General features: G+C 46.6%; 1 protein-coding gene across 1 annotated transcript in view; it reads right to left on the bottom strand.

Moving 5' to 3' along the window:
- LOC144266498 (NACHT, LRR and PYD domains-containing protein 12-like) overlaps positions 1–20758 on the bottom strand; it is a 121802-nt gene that overhangs the window by 76545 nt on the left and 24499 nt on the right. The window contains exon 5 of the mRNA XM_077819932.1: positions 3007–3096. Coding sequence (XP_077676058.1) covers positions 3007–3096 — 90 coding nt within the window. The remainder of the gene's footprint in view (positions 1–3006; positions 3097–20758) is intronic.

Below are 20758 nucleotides of genomic sequence, written 5' to 3' on the forward strand. Positions count from 1 at the left end.
CTCCCGGACTGCTGCACTGGGGCACCACAGTATGCGGCGGAGGTTAAAGACTATTTAGAAAAGCTGGACATGCACAAGTCCATGGGGACAGATTTAATGCATCCAAAGGTGCTGAGAGAGTTGGCTTATGTGACTGCAGAGCCATTGGCCATTATCTCTGAAAACTCGTGGCAATCAGGGGAGATCCTGGATGATTGTAATAAGGCAAATATAGTGCCCATTTTTTTAAAAGGGAAGAAGGAGAATCCAGGTAACTACAGACCGGTCAGCTTCACCTCAGTCTCAGGAAAAATCATGGAGCAGGTCCTCAAGGAATCCATTATGAAACATGTGGAGGAAAGGAAGGTGATCAGGAACAGCTAACATGGATTCACCAAGGGCAAGTTATGCCTGACCAACCTAATTGCCTTCATTGATGAGATAACTGACTCTGTGGATATGGGGAAAGTGGTAGACATGATATACCTTGACTTTAGCAAAATTTTTGATACGCTTTCCCATAGTATTCTTGCCAGCAAGCTTAAGAAGTATGGATTGGATGATTGGACTATAAGGTGGCTAGTAAGCTGTCTAGCTCATTGGGCTCAATGGGTAGTGATCAACAGTTTGATGTCTAGTTGGCAGCTGGTATCAAGCAGAGTGCCCCAGAGGTCGGTCCTGGGGCCGGTTTTGTTAAACACTTTCATTAATGATCTGGATAATGGGATGGATTGCACCCTCAGCAAGTTCACGGATGACACTAAGCTTGGGGGAGAGATAGATATGCTGGAGGGTAGGGATAGGGTCCAGAGTGATCTAGACAAATTGGAGGATTGGGCCAAAAGAAATCTGATGAGGTTCAACAAGGACAAGTGCAGAGTCCTGCACACAGGACGGAAGAATCCCAGGCACTGGTACAGGCTGGGGACCGACTGGCTAAGTGGCAGTTCTGCAGAAAAGGACCTGGGGATTACAGTGGATGAGAAGCTGGATATGAGTCGACTGTGTGCCCTTGTTGCCAAGAAGGTCAATGGCATATTGGGCTGTATTAGTAGGAGCATTGCCAGCAGATTGAGGGAAGTGATTATTCCCCTCTATTCAGCACTGGTGAGGCCACATCGGGAGTATTGCATCCAGTTTTGGTCCTCCCTCACTTCAGAAAGAATGTAAACAAATTGGAGAGTGTCCAGTGGAGGGCAACGAAAATGACTAGGGGGCTGGAGCACATGACTTATAAGGAAAGGTTGAGGGAACTGGGTTTATTTAGTCTGCAGAAGAGAAGAGTGAGGGGGGATTTGATAGCAGCCTTCAACTACCTGAAGGGGGTTCCAAAGAGGATGGAGCTTGACAGTTCTCAGTGGTGGCAGATGACAGAACAAGTAGCAATGGTCTCAAGTTGCAGTGCATGGCGGGGTCTAGGTTGGATATTAGGAAACACTATTCCATTAGGAGAGTGGTGAAGCACTGGAATGGGTTACATAGGGAGGTGGCGGAATCTCCATCCTTAGAGGTTTTTATGGTCCAGCTTGACAAAGCCCTGGCTGGGATGATTTAGTTGGGGTTGGCCCTGCTTTGAGCAAGGGGTTGGTCTAGATGAACTCCTTAGGGTTGGAAGAGACCTCATCTTCTATGATTCTATGAACTCCACTAGCAACCTCCCTCCAGCCTGACAGTTCACCTTTCAGTATGACCCACTGTGGTCATCCCTTTAACCAGTTCCTTATCCACCTCTAAATTCTCATATTAATCCCCATCTACTCCAATTTAACTAATAATTTCCCATATGGAACTGTATCAAATGCCTTACTGAAATCCAGGTAGATTAGATCTATTGCATTTATTTTGTCTAAAAAATAAGTTATCTTCTCAATGAAGGAGATCAGGTTAGTCTGGAGGGAATGGCATGATGGGACTGCCTACAATGGCATATGGTCCATTGGAGACTGCTGGTAGCAAAAATCCCCAACTGCTGGACACGAGACACTAGATGGAGAAGGCTCTGAGTTACTACAGAGAATTCTTTCCCAGGTATCTTCCAGACAGGTCTTGCCCACAAGCTCAGGGTCTAACTGATTGCCATATTTGGAGTTTGAAAGGAATTTTTCCCCAGCTCAGATTGGCCAAGATGCTGGGGGGTTTTGCCTTCCTCTACAGCATGGGGCACAGGTCACTTGCAGGTTTCAATGGTGTAAATGGTGGAGTCTCTGTAACTTGAAGTCGTTAAACCATGATTTGAGGACTTCAATGACTCAGGGGGTACCGAGGTGACTCTCAGTCCTGGGTGCCCCGAGAACCATCTCAATGGTACAAAGAGAGAGAGAAAAAACATCCCTTGCTCCCTTCCAAAACCCCACCTTTGAATCAGGGAGAAATTAGATCAAACCAGGATACATGAATGGTAAACAAATAGACTTGTACAGACGCTCCCCGACTTACGCAATCGTTCCATTCCAGAAAGCCTTGCGTAACTCAAATTTTGCATAAGTCTGAAACTTATACCCGTACATTACATAAAAATTTCCACAACTCGAAAATTCTATTTCTGGCTTACGGAGCTTTTCTCATAAGTGTGAATTTGCGTAAGTCGGGTCTTGCATAACCTGGGGAGTGTTTGACAGGGTTTAGACACCACGGTGACAGGCAACTTAGAAATATCTAAGATTAAAATACCTAAAGTCTTCTCTCCAATCTCCTGAGTCTATCCTGACCTTAAACCACACCCAGCCACACTGCTTAGCTCTGTCTCTCCTGCTGACTTGTTGCTATGGGAATTGGGGTAAATGTCATTGAACTGCTGGGCTGCCATATAAGCCAAACCCACCTGTATTCCAGCAAATACTCAGCTGGAGAAACTTGACTTCAATGGAGCTATGACAGTTTACACTAGCTGCGAATCTGCCCCATTGACTGGACAGTTAAACAAATTCCTGAGCAGCCATGGTGAAGAGCTGTCCGGGCTGCAGCATTTCTGGGATAACAGCAGTAAAAAGGGGAGTTTTTTTAAAAAAGGAAGGAACAATTTCTTACTTTAGGGTCTTTAAATTAGAGTTTGAAGCCTTCAGTGCTTGGCAGAGCAGGTAAATAGGAGAATGATGCGGCTTATCCTGATGATGTGCCCTGAAAAGAGAGAATAGACACTTTCTATGTTGTTCTCTGGAGACAAATTTTAATTCTATTTCCTGAATACTAAAATAGGCTCTTAAATGGTATGATCATGCACTGCATAGGAGTTATTCTGCCATTTCAATTCATTACATTCACACTTATATCCTCCAAACCAAAAATATATCAAGTACGTTTAGATACACAGATATACATTTAAATACACAGAGTCAAACAGAATAGGCTCTGCTAAGTGTAACCTATTCATTTTTTGAACTTGTGGTACTCTGAGCATTCACATGCAGTTCTAAAAACTCACACCAATGGGAATGTCTCCAGTGGTTTTACGCTCTTGTGTTGGTCAGTTGTTTTCAAATCAGTTCTGGAGATACACTAGGAATGATTGTGTTTCTCTAACTAAGAGAGTTGATTTTAATTTACCCAAAAAGAGGAGTATTTGCTTACAATTTTAAGTATGATGACTCTCACTCAGCAATGTGTAATTGGTGTTGCATTTTGTGAAATCACGTCACCATAACTAAGCGGAAATGGTGGCTTATTAGCTCCTGACACCAAAGAGAGTAACAGGGCAAGTTAATTTTAAGGCAGCATCTGTATAAGAAATAGTGCTGGATTATCATCATAATGGCAAATCCCAAACAGGCATAGCCTCCTTGCAGATCAAGCACCACCCGGATCAATCTCTACCTAGGACCTTATGATGGTCTTGCTGGATTCTCAATCTATGTACATTATTGGCATCCTTATTGCACCACCGAAGTTTCTAGCACCCATGTGACCACTGACCATGTAGTAGCATTCCTTGGTAAACGTGTTTTGTAATTCATTAAACCAAACCAGTGCTGATGGAAGCGGTTGCTGAGTTCAGCTAAAAATATCCTCATTGCTGAGCTTGTCCTACCACTTAATATGGAGCAACCAACAAAGACAACAAGAATCAAAAGTGTCAGTCCACCCCTCTTCAGCCTTCCTCAGTGGTGTTTTTATGAGTGTAAATTGGTGAGACTGATACTGGAATGCTGTGTCCAGTTCTGATGTCAACATTTTTAAAAGGTTGTTGAAACACTCGAAAGGAGCCACAAAAATTATCTGACGGCTGGAGAAAATGCCAGTGAGAGACTGAACAAGCTTTTTTTTTTCCTTTAGCTCAGTGAAAGTAAGATCAAGATTTCAGAGTGGTAGCCATGTAAGTCTGTATCAGCAAAAACAACGAGGAGTCCTTGTGGCACTTTAGAGACTAAAAAATGTATTTGGCATAAGCTTTCGTGAGCTAAAACCCACTTCATCAGATGCATGGAGTAGAACATACAGTAGGGAGGTATAAATACACAGCATATGAAAAGATGGGAGTTGCCTTACCAAGTGGGGGGTCAGTGGTAACAAGCCAGTTCAATTTAAGTTGGAAGTAGGAGGTTCTCAACAGTTGACAAGAAGGAGTGGAAATCACTTTTGTAGTGTTAATGAGGCCAGTGTAAACAAGGTGGCCAATTTCAAACAGTTGACAAGAAAGTGTGAGTATTTAGCAAGGGGAAATTAGTTTTTTGTAAAAACAACGAGGAGTACTTGTGGCACCTTACAGATTAACAAACTGATTTAGTTTTGTAGTGACCCATCCACTCCCAGTCTTTATTCAGGCCTAATTTGATGGTGTCCAGTTTGCAAATTAATTCCAGTTCTGCAGTTTCTCGCTGGAGTCTGTTTTTGAAGCTTTTTTGTGGAAGAATTGCCACTTTTAAGTCTGTTATTGAGTGACCAGGGAGATTGAAGTGTTCTCCTACTGGTTTTTGAATGTTATAATTCTTGATGTCAGATTTATGTCTCAGCACTAGCATGGACTCTACTAAGGCCCCAGCAGAACTGGCAAACGCTATCCAGAACCTGCAGGTGGTGGTAACAACCCTGCAATCGCAGAATGTGGCCCTGCAGGCACAGATTGCTCAGCTGGATCCTCCTACTGTGCCCTCCTGGAGCCGAAGACATATCTGATGGAGGTTGGGACAACTTTTGGGGATTTATGAACCAATGTCAGCTCCTGTTCTTCCTACGCCCCTGATCATTCCACACGGGCCAGGCCCGGGAGAGGCTCATCTTAAGTTTGTTGATTGGGGAAGCCTTGGCCTGAGTTCCCCCACTCCTGGAAAAGTCCAGCCCCCTCTTGCAACAATTAGAGGAATTCATTCAAGCTGTGTCCATCATCTTTGGTGACATCAATCTGGTGCGGACCACCGAGGCAGCCCTTCAGGCCTTACAGCAGGGGATCAGCCTGTAGCCAAGTACACTGCTGAATTTTGTCAGTTGGCTTCTGACACCGGGTGGAACGAGGCAGTACAGTGTCACCATTTACTCCTGGGGTTAAATGAGGAGATTAAGGACGAGGTTGCCCGGGAGGACTGTCTATCCAGTTTGGACAGCCTGATTGAATTGTGCATCACAACTGATGATTGCCTCACAGAGTGGTGTTATGAGTGTACCTCAATTTTTCCAGAAGCTGCCACCCCTCAGGCCTCCGACACCCCAGGCACACAGGTCTTCCCCAGCATCAGAGCTCATGGAGGACCACCAGGTTTGCCTGCACCTCTCCGACTTGGAGAAGCACTGATGCCGGGTTTCAGGCTTGTGCCTATATTGTGGGAGACCCAGCCAGCTTGCCTTGATGTGTTCAGCAAAGATTTGGGAGGAAGTAGGGCTGGGAAATGCCAGGTCCCCAGCCCTTGGGGCGGGGCCCAGACTGAGCTGTTCTTGTCCCCTCTCCAGAAGCTCCCAGCACCCACCATAATCAGCACAGCGCAGAGACCCCAAGTCAGCTTCAAACGCAGCTCTGGACTCTTCTATTAATTTGACTACTGGTAAGCTCTGAGATCCACCTAGAGGCCCTAGTTGGGGCCTCTAGGTAACTTCATAGATGTAAACTTTGTTAAGACCCATGTGGTTCACACCCTATGGAAGGACCCTCCAGATCCGGTTGAGACTATTGATGGGTCTCTCCTCTCCTCAAGACCTGCCAGACCATGTCAGTAACAGTTATCACTCTCTGGGGGCATCAGGAAACCCTATGATTTGGATTAATCTGGGCCCCTCATGCTCCCATTATCCTAGGTATGCCCTGGCTTACCACCCATGAGCCTCACATTCACTCATAGAAGAGGACCGTACATTTTAATTCCAGGCATTGCTGGCTATCCTGCCGCCCAGGATCCTAGAAACACACCACTGCAGTCTATGATACATGTCATCCACTGGAAGATCCTGACCCACAGACAGCAGGACCACGAGGACCCCCAGGGCCCTGTGTGGCCTCACCTGCTGTGGCCAAGATCCCCCCAAAATGCCATGACTTGGCTGATGTTTTTGAGAAGGGGAAGGCAGACATCCTGCCACCACATCTGACTTACAATTGCCCAAATGATCTCCAGCCAGAAGCCGAGATCCTATTCGGTAAGATATCTGCCCTCTCTGAACCCAAACTTTGGGCTCTCCACCTGTATTTGAGGGAAAACTTTCAGAAGGGTTTCATCTACTCATCCAAATCCCCAGCAGATGCTCCAATCTTTTTTGTGAAGGTTTCTTCTGTCCGTGTATTGACTATTGGGCCCTAGACAAGGTGGCTATATAAAACCACTAGATGCTCCCTCTTCTCCATCTATAACCGTTCAGGACCAAGAAGAAAATGTGGTTTGGCAGATTCTAGATTCTTGTCAGGTCCAAGGAAAACTACACTGTCTAGTTGACTGACATGGGCATGGCCCAGATGAGTGTTCATGGGATCCTATAGAGCCCTGATCCTCCTGCACGTCTTCCACAATACTTACCCTGAGAATCCAGGTCCCGAGGCCCCTAGACAGTGCCCTCAAAGGAACTGTAGTGTCAGGAATCTGGGCATGCAGGAAAGCTAATCTCTGGGCAGCCTCATCACAACAGCTGGCCTGCAGTAGACTGCCTGATTAACCACGCAACCTGATTGGCTGCAGAGGCCAGCAGGCTAGCTCTTAAGCCAGCAGTGATAGCAGGAGACTGCTGGCTTCTCAGTGCTTGTGCCCACCACTGTGTCTGCTCCTGCCTTGCCCCTGAACTTGCCTCTGTCCTGTCCCCTGCCTTGAACCCATCCTTGCCTGATACCCTTCCTGTTCCAATTCCTGACCTCTGGTTTTGACCTTTTGCTCTGGCTCCTGACTATGGACTCTAGCTCGACCTTTGGTTCTGGTAACCAGTTTCTGCCTCCCAGTTTTACCATGGGCTTTGGCTTCTGTCCACTGACTACGGCTCTGATCCTGGCCACTAGGCTAGACTGCTCTCCTCCCAGTTCCTGACACTGAAAAAGATGGTCCTTCAACCCGGGGTGGGGCAGGGTTGATGTCTCTGGGAACTGAATATACGTGAGAAAGGTGCTTAGGCAAAGATTGTACCTTGCTAGATTAAGTTTTAGACTTTTAGAACCATATTCTGTTTTGTTTTACCTGTAATTTTCTAACTTTATTCCTTATATTTGAACTCACTTGAAATCCTATCTGTTTATTAACAAACTTGTTTTACTATTAATCTAAACCAACGGTGCTGTGAGTGTACTGAAGTGAATGTCATCTCCAGTTCATGTGGCAAGTTGATGTGTTTTGTCTCCCTAGAGGAACAAATGAACCTTATTATTTCTCTGAACTGTCCAGGAGAGGGCTGGACATTACAGGGCACACGGTTTTGGGGCAATTCAGGACTGCGAGTGTGTTGGGGTCATCTTGCTGGCTGTCACCAAGGCTTGTAGAATCCAGAGTATGACTGGCATGTTGCTGGCAGGCTTCTGGAGTCACAGTCTGCTGGACCAAGACTGCAGATCTACACAGACATTCAGGGTCTGACCTGCATGCTCATGTAGGCTGGCTGTGTCAGCCCAGGTTGGGAGCTACAGCAGCAAGGCATCGTGAGGTGACACAACTGCTCAATGGTCTGGATTGCACTCCCTAAACTGTGAGCCCTGTAACACTGTTATTACAAGAGCTTTAAGTCATAATCACATGGTTATTGCATGGTGAAACTACAGGGCAGAGTTGAGGTTGCCGGGGTCCCCTAACTATGCATTTCTATGTCTTAAAATAAATCCAAACATGTTCAATTTAACCTTAACTCTGAAGTTCCTGGGTTTGATAAAGTTTTGTTTGGGGATGATTTCAACATCCCTGTTATGCTGTTTACCCTGAATTACAGATATGTATTCTCAACTTTTTTTCTGGAAATATATAATACACTGGGACAAAATTCACTATTAATTTGGGGAAATCTACTTTGTTTTAACGTAGCTAAAAAAGCGGCCTCCACCCACTCATGTAATTTCTGTTCAAAGACAGAACAATTGCAACTGAAATTATCTATTGTTCTTTGCTTGCTTATGTTGTTTTTTCTTTGTTATTAATAAGTTATTCATAATTAATAAGTTAAGAATTTTTGCTAGTCTTCAATCATGGGGTCACCTAAAGCACATGTGATTAAACCCACTTGTGTCTAAAATAATGGGAGTCACATCCCTGAATTGGAAGATAAAGACACAATAATTAATATTTTCACTACTATTGCCTGTTTCCATAGACTATGGTTTTCAAAAAAAATTATCCAGCACTCAACACTTCAAAGCATCCCATTTTCACCCACAACCCCTTGGCAATGGGACTTTGGTACTTGCACTACTTCCAGGGGAGCACGAGTTGGGGGTGGGGTGGGGCATGCAGTGAATATGCATTGTTGTGTAGTGCACACCTCAGTTCCCCAGAAAGCACGTATCTGCCAAGGGTATGCTTCTCCTATTCAGGCTCTTGGTCTTCGGCAGCATCTCATAGTATGCACATGCACTTGGCACATCGCCAAAGCCCTTGTTCTTCTTGGTACTTGTATAGTTCTGCTGCAGCTCATTGGCTTTGTCATGGGACAAAATTCAACCCAGCAGTATTCTTCTCCCACATTTGCTGCACTAGCTGCTGGTAACTTTTGGCATCCTCGTGACTACTACAGAGATGAGACTGGACATGCTCCTCTCTCCAGACAGAAAGGAAGTCCAAGACCTCAGCACAGAACCATGCATAGGGCATGAATGTGGCAATGGCCTCAGGATCCATGTACTTGCAAATACATGCTTTGGGGATGCTGTTAATCCTTCCACATTTAACTGTCCAGTGCTCTGCTTTCAAAACATGTGCACAAGGCATCCCTGACTCTGGGTCCCCTGGTGAGGGAGACACCGGTTAGAGGAAGCTCTCTGGGTGTTCATAACAAGCTAAATGTCTCTCCACTCTCCCTCCAACCCATCTGAGAGTCTCTTGGCCTTGCTATCACATATATTATGCAAAACTCAACAAGCACTAATAACATGACTCGGACGTCTCCCAAAAGTGTCAAGCCTTGTCATGAGACACCTACATCTTCCTTTCAGACTTCTACATGCATAGTCAGGTCACATATACACTTGGAGTTCTGGGTCTGATTCCCAGCTCACGTAGACATACTCACACTAGCTCTCATTGAGCTACTGTATGTCTATATGAGCAGGGAATCACACCCATAACTCCAAGTGTAGAGGCAGCCTTTGTGCCAAGGACATTAATGAAAATATTAAATAAGATCAGCCCCAAGACTGATCCTCGAGGAACTCCAATAGTAACCTCCCTCCAGCCCGCTCGTTCACCTTTCAGCATAACCCACTGTCATCTCCTCTTTAGCCAGTTCCTTACCCACCTTACAATTCTTGTACTATTCAGTTATGCTCTAATAAATTTGTTAGTCTTTAAGGTACCACAAGACTCCTAGTTGTTTTTGCTGAAACAGATGAACACAGCTACCCCTCTGAATCTTTTCTAATGTAATTAATCATTTATCATGTAGTACCATGTCAAAAGGTAAACTGGAGTTCAAATATATTATTTCTTTTATCTAAAAAAATAATTATCTTCTCAAAAAAAATCAGTGTAGTCTGGCACGATCTTCCTTTGGTAAATCCATGTTGTATAACATCCCCCTTTCTGTTTCCCTCCAAGACTGTAAGTGTTCTTTCCTTTGACATTTGTTCTAAAACCTTGAACACTATTGAGGTCAGACTAATGGACCTGTAGTTGCCCCAATCACTATTCTCCCGCCTCCCTTAAATATAGGTGCAACATTGGCTATTCTCCAGTGATACAGCACCACTCCAAAACGACAGATCTGACAGAATGGCTTAAAAGTGAGGCATTTATTATCTCCAGTTACCCCTTTGCTAACTTTGGAGGCTATCTCCCTCAGGTATATTCCCAAAAGGTAGAGATAGTCCCCTGGAATAGAGCCTGCCAGCCAGCCAGGCACATACCCTGGGCTGGTATTTATCCATATGGACCGTCTTAGAGATGTTGCTTGAATGGAGAGGAATGACCATTTATAAGGGCTGCCCTGGAAAGTAGAGCTGGTCAGAAATTTTCTGATGAAACTTAATTCAAGAATGCAGATTTGCTGGACTGAGACATTTCCCTGAATTTATTGTAGCTTCTACTAAACTTCTGCTAGTGTTCCAGGGTCCACAGCTCCTCAGGAGGATGCCTGCCAGCCCTGCTGTGCTGACCAGCATCAGGTCTCAAGGGACTTTTAGGCTCACTGCTCCATGGCTCTGGGTAACACCTGCCATGCAGACTGACCCAGGATCCATGGCCCTGGTGCTGCAGACTTCAGGCTGTCTCAGGAGTCAAAGCCCTGATGTCCCTGACCCTGGGACAGTCTACATAGCAGGACTGCTTCAGACTCCCAGACCCTGGGAGCTGGGAGCAGCTGTTAAGTGAAATTGAATGTCAAAAATGTCAATTTCACTCAGCAGCTGCCAGTCTGGGAATCAAATATCTTTCTGGAAACATCATGTGACTCCTTCCAACTTCTCCCTCCTCTCCCTTCTCACTCCTGCTCCTCTTTTGAAGAGCCTTGTATCTGACTGTCCTTTCCTCTCTGCATTGTTGTCATCTATCACCTATGCAGCTCCTCCCTGTCAGTCTTCCTCTGATTTTGACTCCTGGCTCTTTCTTCCTCTCCTCACAATCTCCCACACTCATCATCAGTGACTTCAACTTCTATACTGTTGATCCATCTGACCCTTTAGCCACCAGCTCCTCACTCTCATCTCTTCATTCAACCTGCAAACCCGGTTCAACTCTTCCACTCCCCAAAAGGCCCATTTCACCAAACACTACTCTCCCCATTACTGAATTCCCCCTCTCTGACCATCCCCTGGTCTCTTTCACCATCCGCATCTGTCACTCTGTAAAGTCTTGCCACCGGGTCATTCTGTGACTTTGAGTCCAACAATGTGTATTACTTCTCTTCTTTCAGCCCTCTGCCCCCTTTTTTTCAATCAACATGGTCATTGATTCTCTCCCTTTGCCACCCTTGGCTCTTTTCCCCCTCTCCCCCAACACAAGGTCCACACCCCCCATCCCTGGCTCACTCCCAACATCCATTTCCTCTGCTCCTGCTCCACACAGCTGAGTGTGTGACATTGCACTCATATGTGTTATGAAAATATGCTTGTGAATATGAACATGACATAACTGGAATAGGCCTTATGCGAAAGGCCCCTTGTAAGGTATCATGAAAAAGTTGTAATCTGCTGAATGTGATTTTCTTCTTGTATGCATGTATCATTATTATATCTGAATATGAAGTATAAATCTGAGGTCCTATTGTAATTATGCTAAGTGAGGGCCATTAATGGTGCTTTAGGAACTTGATGGCTCCCATTTACCAGAACCAGAACCAGAACAATTGGCCGTGAAAGGTTTTGTTTACCTGCAAGCCTTCCTGTGTATGTATGGGCCAGCCTCTGAACAATGGAAACTGGGATCTTATAAGACATGTGACCATGTCATCTGATACTGGAATCCATCTTAAATTTGGTACTTTTCGACAGGGGGGTGGGGAATCAAACAAAGGTTTCCTGCATTAGGGAAATTCTGTTTAAGGCGGGGGAAGTAAACAACGAGAGTCTTCAACAGGCTTTAGAGACTGCCTCCCCACCCCAAAGAGATACCTGAAAACACCTGGAAAAAAAAGGATTGTAACCACAGGGGTGGGAGAGAACTGCTGGACTCAGGTCAGAAAAGACAACACTGACCTGAGAAGGACTTTACCTGAAATAACATCTAGGGTGAGAAGCTATCATTTGTAACCAGTTTCTTAGTCTATTAAGTTTAGCCTTGCATGTTTGTTTTATTTTTCTTGGTAAGTTACTTTGTTCTGTCTGTTACTTTTTGACCACTTAAGTTCTACCTTTTATACTTAATAAAATCACTTTTGTTTATTAATAAACCCAGTGTAAGTAGTTGTTACCTGTGGGGGCAAACTGTTTGTGCATATCTCTCTTTCTTTGATAAAGAGGATGAACAATATGAATTTATATTGTATAAAATTTTATACAGTGTAAGGCAGATTTTTCTGGGGTTTAGATCCCTTTGGGGCTGGGTATCTGAGTGCTGGAGACAGGTATCTTGCTGTCCTGTTTTCAGTGAAGGGGCATGGCCCAGACCCTGGGTCTGTGTTACAGCAGGCTAGCATGTCTGGCTCAACAAGACAGGGTACTGGGGGCCCAGGCTGGCAGGGAAAACAGGCTCAGTGGTAATTTCAGCACATCAGGTGACAGTTCCAAGGGGGTCTCTGTGACTGAACCCATCACAGAGTGTCTCTGGCAGAAATCATATGAACAACCTGACTTCCTCCACTACAGATTTGTTCTCTCCTCTTTCAGTTCTGCCATCTTCCTATCTAAACAACTCTTCTTCTCCAACTTAATTGAATCCCACGCCTGTAATCCCAGTCAACTATTCATCGCCTTTGACTTCCTCTTCCCTCCCCCGTACCGCACTTTCCTTGGCACAGGATGTCACTAAATTCTGATCCCTCGCCTTGCCCCACCTCACACTGCCCTCCTACCACTCACCCCTCCTTCTCCTCAGCCACTGACACAGAAATTTCTTGTCTGCTTTTCTCCTCCAATCCCTCCAACCGTGGCAGTGACCCTGTGACAGGGTTTACCAACACCGCATTGGTTAGGCAAGGGTTAAAGAGGTGCTCTGGGCCCCTCACCTCTGCTGGGTATGCTCTCAGTGGAGGGCACATTGAAAAGGGAGTTTCTCAGCTCAGTCTGGGCTGACTGAGGAGGAGAGAAGTCAGGTGCAGCAGCCTCCTGCAGGGAAGCTGACAGGGCTCCATGCTGACAGGACCGAGACACTGGAAGCCTATTGACTGGAAGCCCATTGAGCTGGGTGATGACTCGCTGAGGCCAGTGGAAGCAACTCCGCAGATGGATCAGAGGGGAACACAGGAGAGACCCCAAGTCCAACTCATGATGACATAGGAAGGACTGGAACAAGGGTAGGAAGTGACTCGGGGAACTCGTTTAGGGGCATCAGGCCTTGAGCCCTGTGCAAGGGCCACTGTTTGGAAGGGCCCTAGGTCAGAACCTGGTGGAGTAGGGTGGGCCCATGTTCCCCTACCACCCACCCTTTGCCAATAGGCAACACTACCTTGAACTATAGCTGCTAGGCAAAACAGCCTTTGGACTCTACCAGAGGGTAACACTACCCTGAGCTACAGCTGCTAAGTGAGGTGGCCTATGGACTCTTGCCAGTGGGTGACACTACCTGAAACTGTAACTGCCAAGGAAATTGACTCTTGGACTCCCACAGTTAGGCTTTACACTGTGGAGTGTCACATTTAGGCAGTACTTCTGGCCCAGAACACACAGCCAACCCCCCCCCGCCACACACACACACACACTTGGTGGAGAATGCGGACATTGTCTGGGTCCTGTTAGAAAGGCAAGAGAGAGAGTTAAGGGGGCTAAGTGGCAAGGAAACCATGGACACAGGAAAGCTGCTGAAGTGGTTGTTGGAGAGCCAGCAGCAGCAGGTGGCCCAAAGGCATCAGGGGCAGCTGCTACAACATGTTGCGGCCCAACAGCAACAATAGAGGGCCCAGCAACAAGAACAGCAGCAACAGCTGATGCATGAGTTGGCGGCCTAGCGCCAGCTGCAGCAAGAATTTTTGATTCAACTGATGTCAGCACAACTACATCCGCAAGGGGAATCCAATGTCACCACGCCCGGGCTGGTGGGAGACAACCCCCCTGCCAGGCTGCCCGTATCAGCGCACAAAACCGGGACCTGTGGATGACCCTTAGGCCTTCCTGGTCACCTTCAAATGGGTGGCCACCACCACATGCTGGCCACCAGAACACTGGGCTACCAAAGTGGTCTCCTATTTAACCAACCCCACACAAGCCACATATCAGATCCTAGACCCTATGGAGGTGCTGGACTATGCCAAGATAAACGCTGCCACTTGGGCATCAGTCCAGAAATGTTCCAACAGAGGTTTCATCAGGAGAAATCAACCCTGAGGTCCAACCCCATGTGGTGGCCCAATGTCTGGGTGAAGCACTACAGGCCATTGACCCTGTCCGAAGTGGTGATGCTCATAGAGGATTGCATGACTTAAAAGGACCTGGCCCCTTCGGCCCCAAGTCAGGAAGCCGTGGGAGTAAGGAACCAAATACCAGCAGAGGTCAGGTGAGGTGAGAAGAACAGGGACCACTGACCTGACCACTCTAAAAGAGATACACTCAGCCACAGGGAAGAACATGAATATCGATACGCTACACAGGGAAGATGAAAAACCCTGGAGAGAAGGAGACACACCATCCTAGAAAGGAGCACGCTGGCAGGGGTCCCGAAGGGCCAATGCTTTGAGGGAGGGGCTTTTCAGGTTGGAGTGCCCCTTTATGGATTGTAGCTATATAAAGGCATGGGCCACAGGCCCACAAGCTCAGAAGAAGGACACGCCCAATCTACTGCTCCAGTGTGGGTCAACGGCACCCAGATAATGGGCCTGGTGGATTCCGGGTGCAGCCAAACTCTTGTCCGGACCAGCCTGGTGGAATTCCCTGACACAGCACAGGCCCATATGTATCATCTGTGCATCCATGGGGATGGACAGTCTTACTCAGAAACCAAGGTACAGCTTAAAGTAAAAGGCCATGAGGAACCTGCCAGGTCAGCCTAGTGACTACCCTTGCCTATCCTGTAATCCTGGGATGGGACTAGAGGTGGTTTCCTGAAACAATGGAGATCCTGAAGCAATGGAGCAGCAACCACCCCACAGAAACAAACCCAGGCCCAAAAGTGAGGGGTTTCATAGTCCAAAAGGAGATGGAGGACTCGGATGAGAGTCCCTCAGACCAGGCAGAGCCAGCAGTGTCATGCCCCACAGATGTGGAGGCATTGGAAAAGACAGGCCAAGAATGCTTGATGAACAATGAGGACTTTTTGTGGGAGCAGAGAGAAGACCAGACCCTAAGTCCTGCCTGGGACCAGATAGTTACCCCTGACAGGGAGGGGACTGGGGACCTCAGACATCACAGGGACCTACCTTTGAAATCCACAACAAGAGACTGTACCAGTAACAAAAGACCCGCAAACCCAGAAGATGCTGCAGCAGCTGTTAGTTCCCAAGATGTTCCAGCAGGAGCTATTACTCCTGGCCCACTCGGTGCCATGTGCCAGACACTTGTGTAGAGACAAGACACTGCAAAAGGTAGCCCACATTTTTTTTTGGCCAGGCATCCAAATGTTTCTGTGCGATTTCTGGGTGCCAGCTGAAAGGGCCCAATGGGATGCCCAAGGCACCCCAATTCCAATTCCCATAAAGGGAATACCGCCTGAGTGGGTAGGAATGCACCTGGTAGGACCCCTGAAGAAGAGTAGGTCTAGGTTCTGGTATATACTGGTGATTGCAGACTATGCCACCCAGTATCCTGAGGCCATTCCATTGTGCACAACGAAGGCACCCGCCACAGTGGGCAAGCTAATGAAGGTCTTCACCAGGATTGGAATCCCGAAGAAAATCCTGATGGACGGAAAGTCCAACTTCTTGTCTCAGTTGAAGAAAGTGTTGTAGATTACTGAAAATCCAGGTCCTCAAGACATCAGTCTACCATCCACAGACTGACAGGCTGGTGGAATGGTTCAATGGCAGCCTGAAATCCACACTAAGGAAATTCATTGACACCAACCCACAACACTGGGATAGGCTACTACCAGTGTTGTTAATTCACCAAAGGCTAGGTACCCCAAGCCTCTTCGGGATTTCCCCGTTTTGAGCACTTGTACGGGTGGCAGCCCAGGGGGATTCTAGATCTCCTATGGGAAACTTGGGAGAAGCAAGAGTCCTGGGTCATAGGCTCAGTACCGTATATATTGCAACTACGGGAACAACTCAAGACACTGGGCGGGATGGTGGTGAGGGGGTTCACCAGGGAGAATCTACTGAGAGCCCAACAAACCCAAGAACACCTATACAATTGGGAACCCAACTGCAGATGTTTGAGCCAGATGACCAAGTATTACTGTTACTGGTGGCAAGAGCCGTTTGAGGTGGTCCAGAGGGTAGGGATCATGAACTACAAAATCCGCCTGCCAAGGCAATGGAAGGAGATGCAAATTTAAAGTTTGTTGATATCCCTAGCACCAGAACTGGTACCTCAAGCATTGGCTCTACCAGACCCAACCTCTCTCCCAGTGGGCCTGGAACAACAAGCCCAACTGAGTCAATGGTCCTGGGCCTTCCCTGCGATAGTCTCAACATGACCAGAGAGGATGAGCCTGACTCACTATCACATCACCAATATGCTCTGGGACAGAAGGTACAGGACCGCCATCACCCCTTGCCAAAGAAACTTAAGGCAATTCTAGTCCTGGGGGCTGTCGAAGAATCCCGTAGTGAGTGGGAAGTGAGCCTCATCATCCTAATACCAAAAACAGATGGCTCAATGAGGTTTTGCATCGACTTCAGGAAAGTTAATGCTCTATTTCACTTTGACACCTACCATTAGGTGATGTTGCCAGCCCAGAGAACACAGCCAGCCCCTCAACAGACCCCATCCCATCCCATCTCCTGAGCTCCCTCTCTCTCATCCACTCCCTCTTATTTTTAACTTCTCACTCTCCTCTGGCTCTTTGCCCTCACTATACAAGAATGCTTTAGTCTCTCTCTTCTTCAAAATCCCACCCTTGCCCCACTTGCCCCTCCATCTACTGCCCCATCTCCATTCTCTCTAAACTCATTGAATTTGTTGTCTACAATTGCTGTCTGGAAATACTCTCCCCAATTCTATCCTAGACCCTCTTCAATCCAGCTTCCATCCCTTGCACTCCCCAGAAATCACTTTTGATAAAGTCTCTAATGACCTCTTCCTGGCCAAAGCTCAGAACCAGTACTCCATGCTCATCTGCCTGGGCCTGTTGGCCACCTTTGAAATCATCAATCATGCTCTTCTTGAAATATTGCCCTCCATTGGCTTTCATGATTCAGTCCTCTCCTGTTTCTACCCCACCTCTCTAATGGTTCCTTCAGTGCTTTGTTTGGAAGAGCCTCCTCATCCCCCTCCAACTTTCTGTGAGTGTTCCACAGGGACCCATCCTTGATTCCTCCTCTTCTCCCTCCACATCTTGTCTCTGGGCAATCTTATTTGTAAACACAAACTCAACTACCATCTCTATACTGATGACTCACAGATCTACCTTTCTGCTATGGGCCTTTCTTTTACTGTTCAAACGAAAATCTCAGCCTGTCTCTGACCTTCCCTTGTGGATGTCTCACTGTCAGTTTACACTCAACATAGCCAAAACAGATTCCTGAATCTTCCCATCAAGCCTTCCTCCTCCTTTTTTCTCAGTCACTGTGAACAGCACCATTGTCCTCTTTGTCACTCAGGCCCATAACCTCGGTGGTCATCTTTGACTCAGCCTTCTCCATAAATCTTCACATCCAGGATGCATCTGACTTCTGCCAATTCTTCCTGAATAACAGCTCTAAGATTACATGGCAAAAAAGTTGTTAACCAAAGTTAAGGTTGCTCAGCGATGACTTGTGCTCTTCTAGAACATTGAAGTCAGCAAAACTCAAGCTTGTGTAAACCAGGAAATGCATAGTGAAGGTACACATCCACACAATCATAAATCTACCTTCTCTGAGGCTGGCAATAGCCACTAGGAATTATCTCCATGCACTCCAGCTGCATTCACTTGTTAGATTGGGTGTAGCTGTATTGAATTATGATGGAGATAGTTAGTGCAGGTTGAAAGAACTGTGACTGTGATATGAGGTGATCTGTGAGGCTCTGGCCTTCTAGGTGGGTGGGAGGTGAGCCTCTCTTCCTGACCCCTGTGTGAGTAACCAAAGGAAACAGGTGAATATGAACCTTGGGAGATCCAGTATGCCTCATTTCAGTTTTGTGTTGTGTAGGCTATTTCACTAGCAGGGCACAGGGGTCTTCTTACCATGGGGATAATCACTAGTTAGGTAGCAGATGAGTGTGTTCTGTAGGTTTAATGAAAGGTAAGTGAAAGTACAGTGTTTGATGGTATTGGGTGCATAAGGGTGATGTTGTAAAACAGGCTTGAAGATGTAAAAGTTAGTAATTGTGGTGTTTCTGTGAAGTAAGCTCATGTATAAGAGGGAAGGTGTAGGGAGCTCCTGTTCAGTACAGAGCAAAGGCAGAGTGTGAGCATGTGTTAAGGATTTATTGGGGCAGGGCTCAAATAGGATACACATAAGTTTGCATGGGCATGTACCTTAACTGCATTTCCTGGGTATTCACAAGTTTGAGATTTGCTGAACCTAATGTTCTGGAAAGGCAAAGATACCACCGGGCAGCCTTAACTCTGGGTTAACAATGTTTTTTCCCATTTAATTTTCTAGTTTTTTTTAACAGAATAGAAATGTTGTTAATGGTCATTTAAGTAGCTTAATTATCATTTAGGTGTGCAGTGCAGATGTTCCTGTGCACAGGTAACAAATAACGTCTAGCTCTTACATAGCACTTTTTATCAGTAGATCTCAAGGAGGCAAATGCCATTATTCTACTTATAGAGAATGAGAAACTGAGGCACAGAGAAGTGAAGTGACTTGGGTTAAAGTCACCCAGCAGGAAGGTGGTAAACGTGGGAATAGAGCCCAGGCCTGGATGAGAGCAATATGTCTGAAGCGTAATCTAGCTAAGACTGAGGTAATGCTCAGACTGGGAGAAGCAACTCGATGATATGATGAGGCAGATATCTCACCCTTTGATTGCAAACATGAAACGTTAAATCTGGGAATGTACTGGATCTTCAGCTGCCACCGAAAGATCAGATGGCAATAATGTCCAAGAATGCTTTTTACCAGCTGCAACTGCAAGGAGATTGTATCCATTTCAGTCGGATGTGGACCTCACAACCATAATCCATGCCTTTCTCACCCCAGAACTGGATTACTGCAGTGTGCTTTATTTGAGGCTACACCTTAAGTCAATCCAGAAACTTAGGCTAGTGCACAATGCAGTAGTCTGCCTCTTAAGTAGTGCTTCCCAGGGGCAGCACATGTCACTGGGTTCCCCACAATTTCCATTGGTTACCTACTGGTTTCCAATTTGAATTTGAGGAGCTAGTTTTGGTTATAAACACCAAAGACTATGTTTACACTGCAACTGGGAGGTGTGTTTCCCAGCCCTGGCAGACAGACTTGTACTAGCTCTGCTCAAGCTAGTGTGCTAAAAATAGCAGTGTGGACATTTCAGCATGAGCGGTGACTTAAGCTAGCCACCTGTGTTTGCACCCAGAGGGTCAGGCCGGCTTGAACTTGGGTGGCTAGCCTGACCAGTTGCCCATGCTGAAACATCCACACTCCGAAGTTCCCGATCCTCTGCTCTATCCCTGACTCTGGCTTCGACCCTTGGCTTGATGCCTGATTCTGATTCCAGTTTGACCCCTGGCTCATCCCCTGACTCTGATTCCAGCTTTAACCCTTGGCTTAACTTTTGATTCTGACTCCACCTTTGACCCTTAGCTTGACTCCTCGCTCCATCTCCATGTCAAACCCTGGCTCCTGACTCCAACCATTAGGCATGACCACCCATGTCCTTGTCCTTATAGCTTGCTCACACCACTGGAACTCCTCTGGGTGGGCCCAGCATACGATGGACCCAGCAGAGTCCCCTGTACCTCAGAGGGCATCAGCACTGCACAAGCAGGTGATCCATCTCTAGGCGGACAACTGAGTATTACAGGCACAAAAGGTGCAGCCAGCTGCTGAGAATCAGGCGTTGCTAGAGTAAGACCATCAACTCCACACAGAGAATGCTGTGCTCTGGGCCCGTCCATCTGCACTGTCACCTGAGCTTGGTCCTACTATCCCACTGCCCAAACACTTTGATGGGAGCAGCCCCAAGTTCTGAGCCTTCATGAATCAATGCTGCCTCTTGTTCTTGCTTCTGCCACAGACATACGCTTCTGACCAGGCCAAGGTAGGCCTGGTAATCATCCTGCTGACTGGGCAGGCATTAGATGGGCTTCTCCCCTGTTGAAACCCTGAAATCTGGTGCTATCCAATTCGGATGCCTTCCAGTGAGCTTTATTTGTAAGTCCACCTGACCTGTTGGAGATCCACCCTCTTTGTTTTAAAAAAAAAAAAAGAAAAGAAAAGAAAAAAATGGAAGCCTACAACTATGTGTGGATTATTGGGCCCTGAATCAGGTCACCATTAGAAACGGATACCCATTACCACTAATCCCCAAGCTAATGGACCATGTGAGCACCGCTTGAGTATACACAAAGCTAGATCTCCAGGGGATGTA

Source organism: Eretmochelys imbricata, chromosome 6, assembly GCF_965152235.1.
Source record: "Eretmochelys imbricata isolate rEreImb1 chromosome 6, rEreImb1.hap1, whole genome shotgun sequence".
Classification (NCBI taxonomy): domain Eukaryota; kingdom Metazoa; phylum Chordata; order Testudines; family Cheloniidae; genus Eretmochelys; species Eretmochelys imbricata.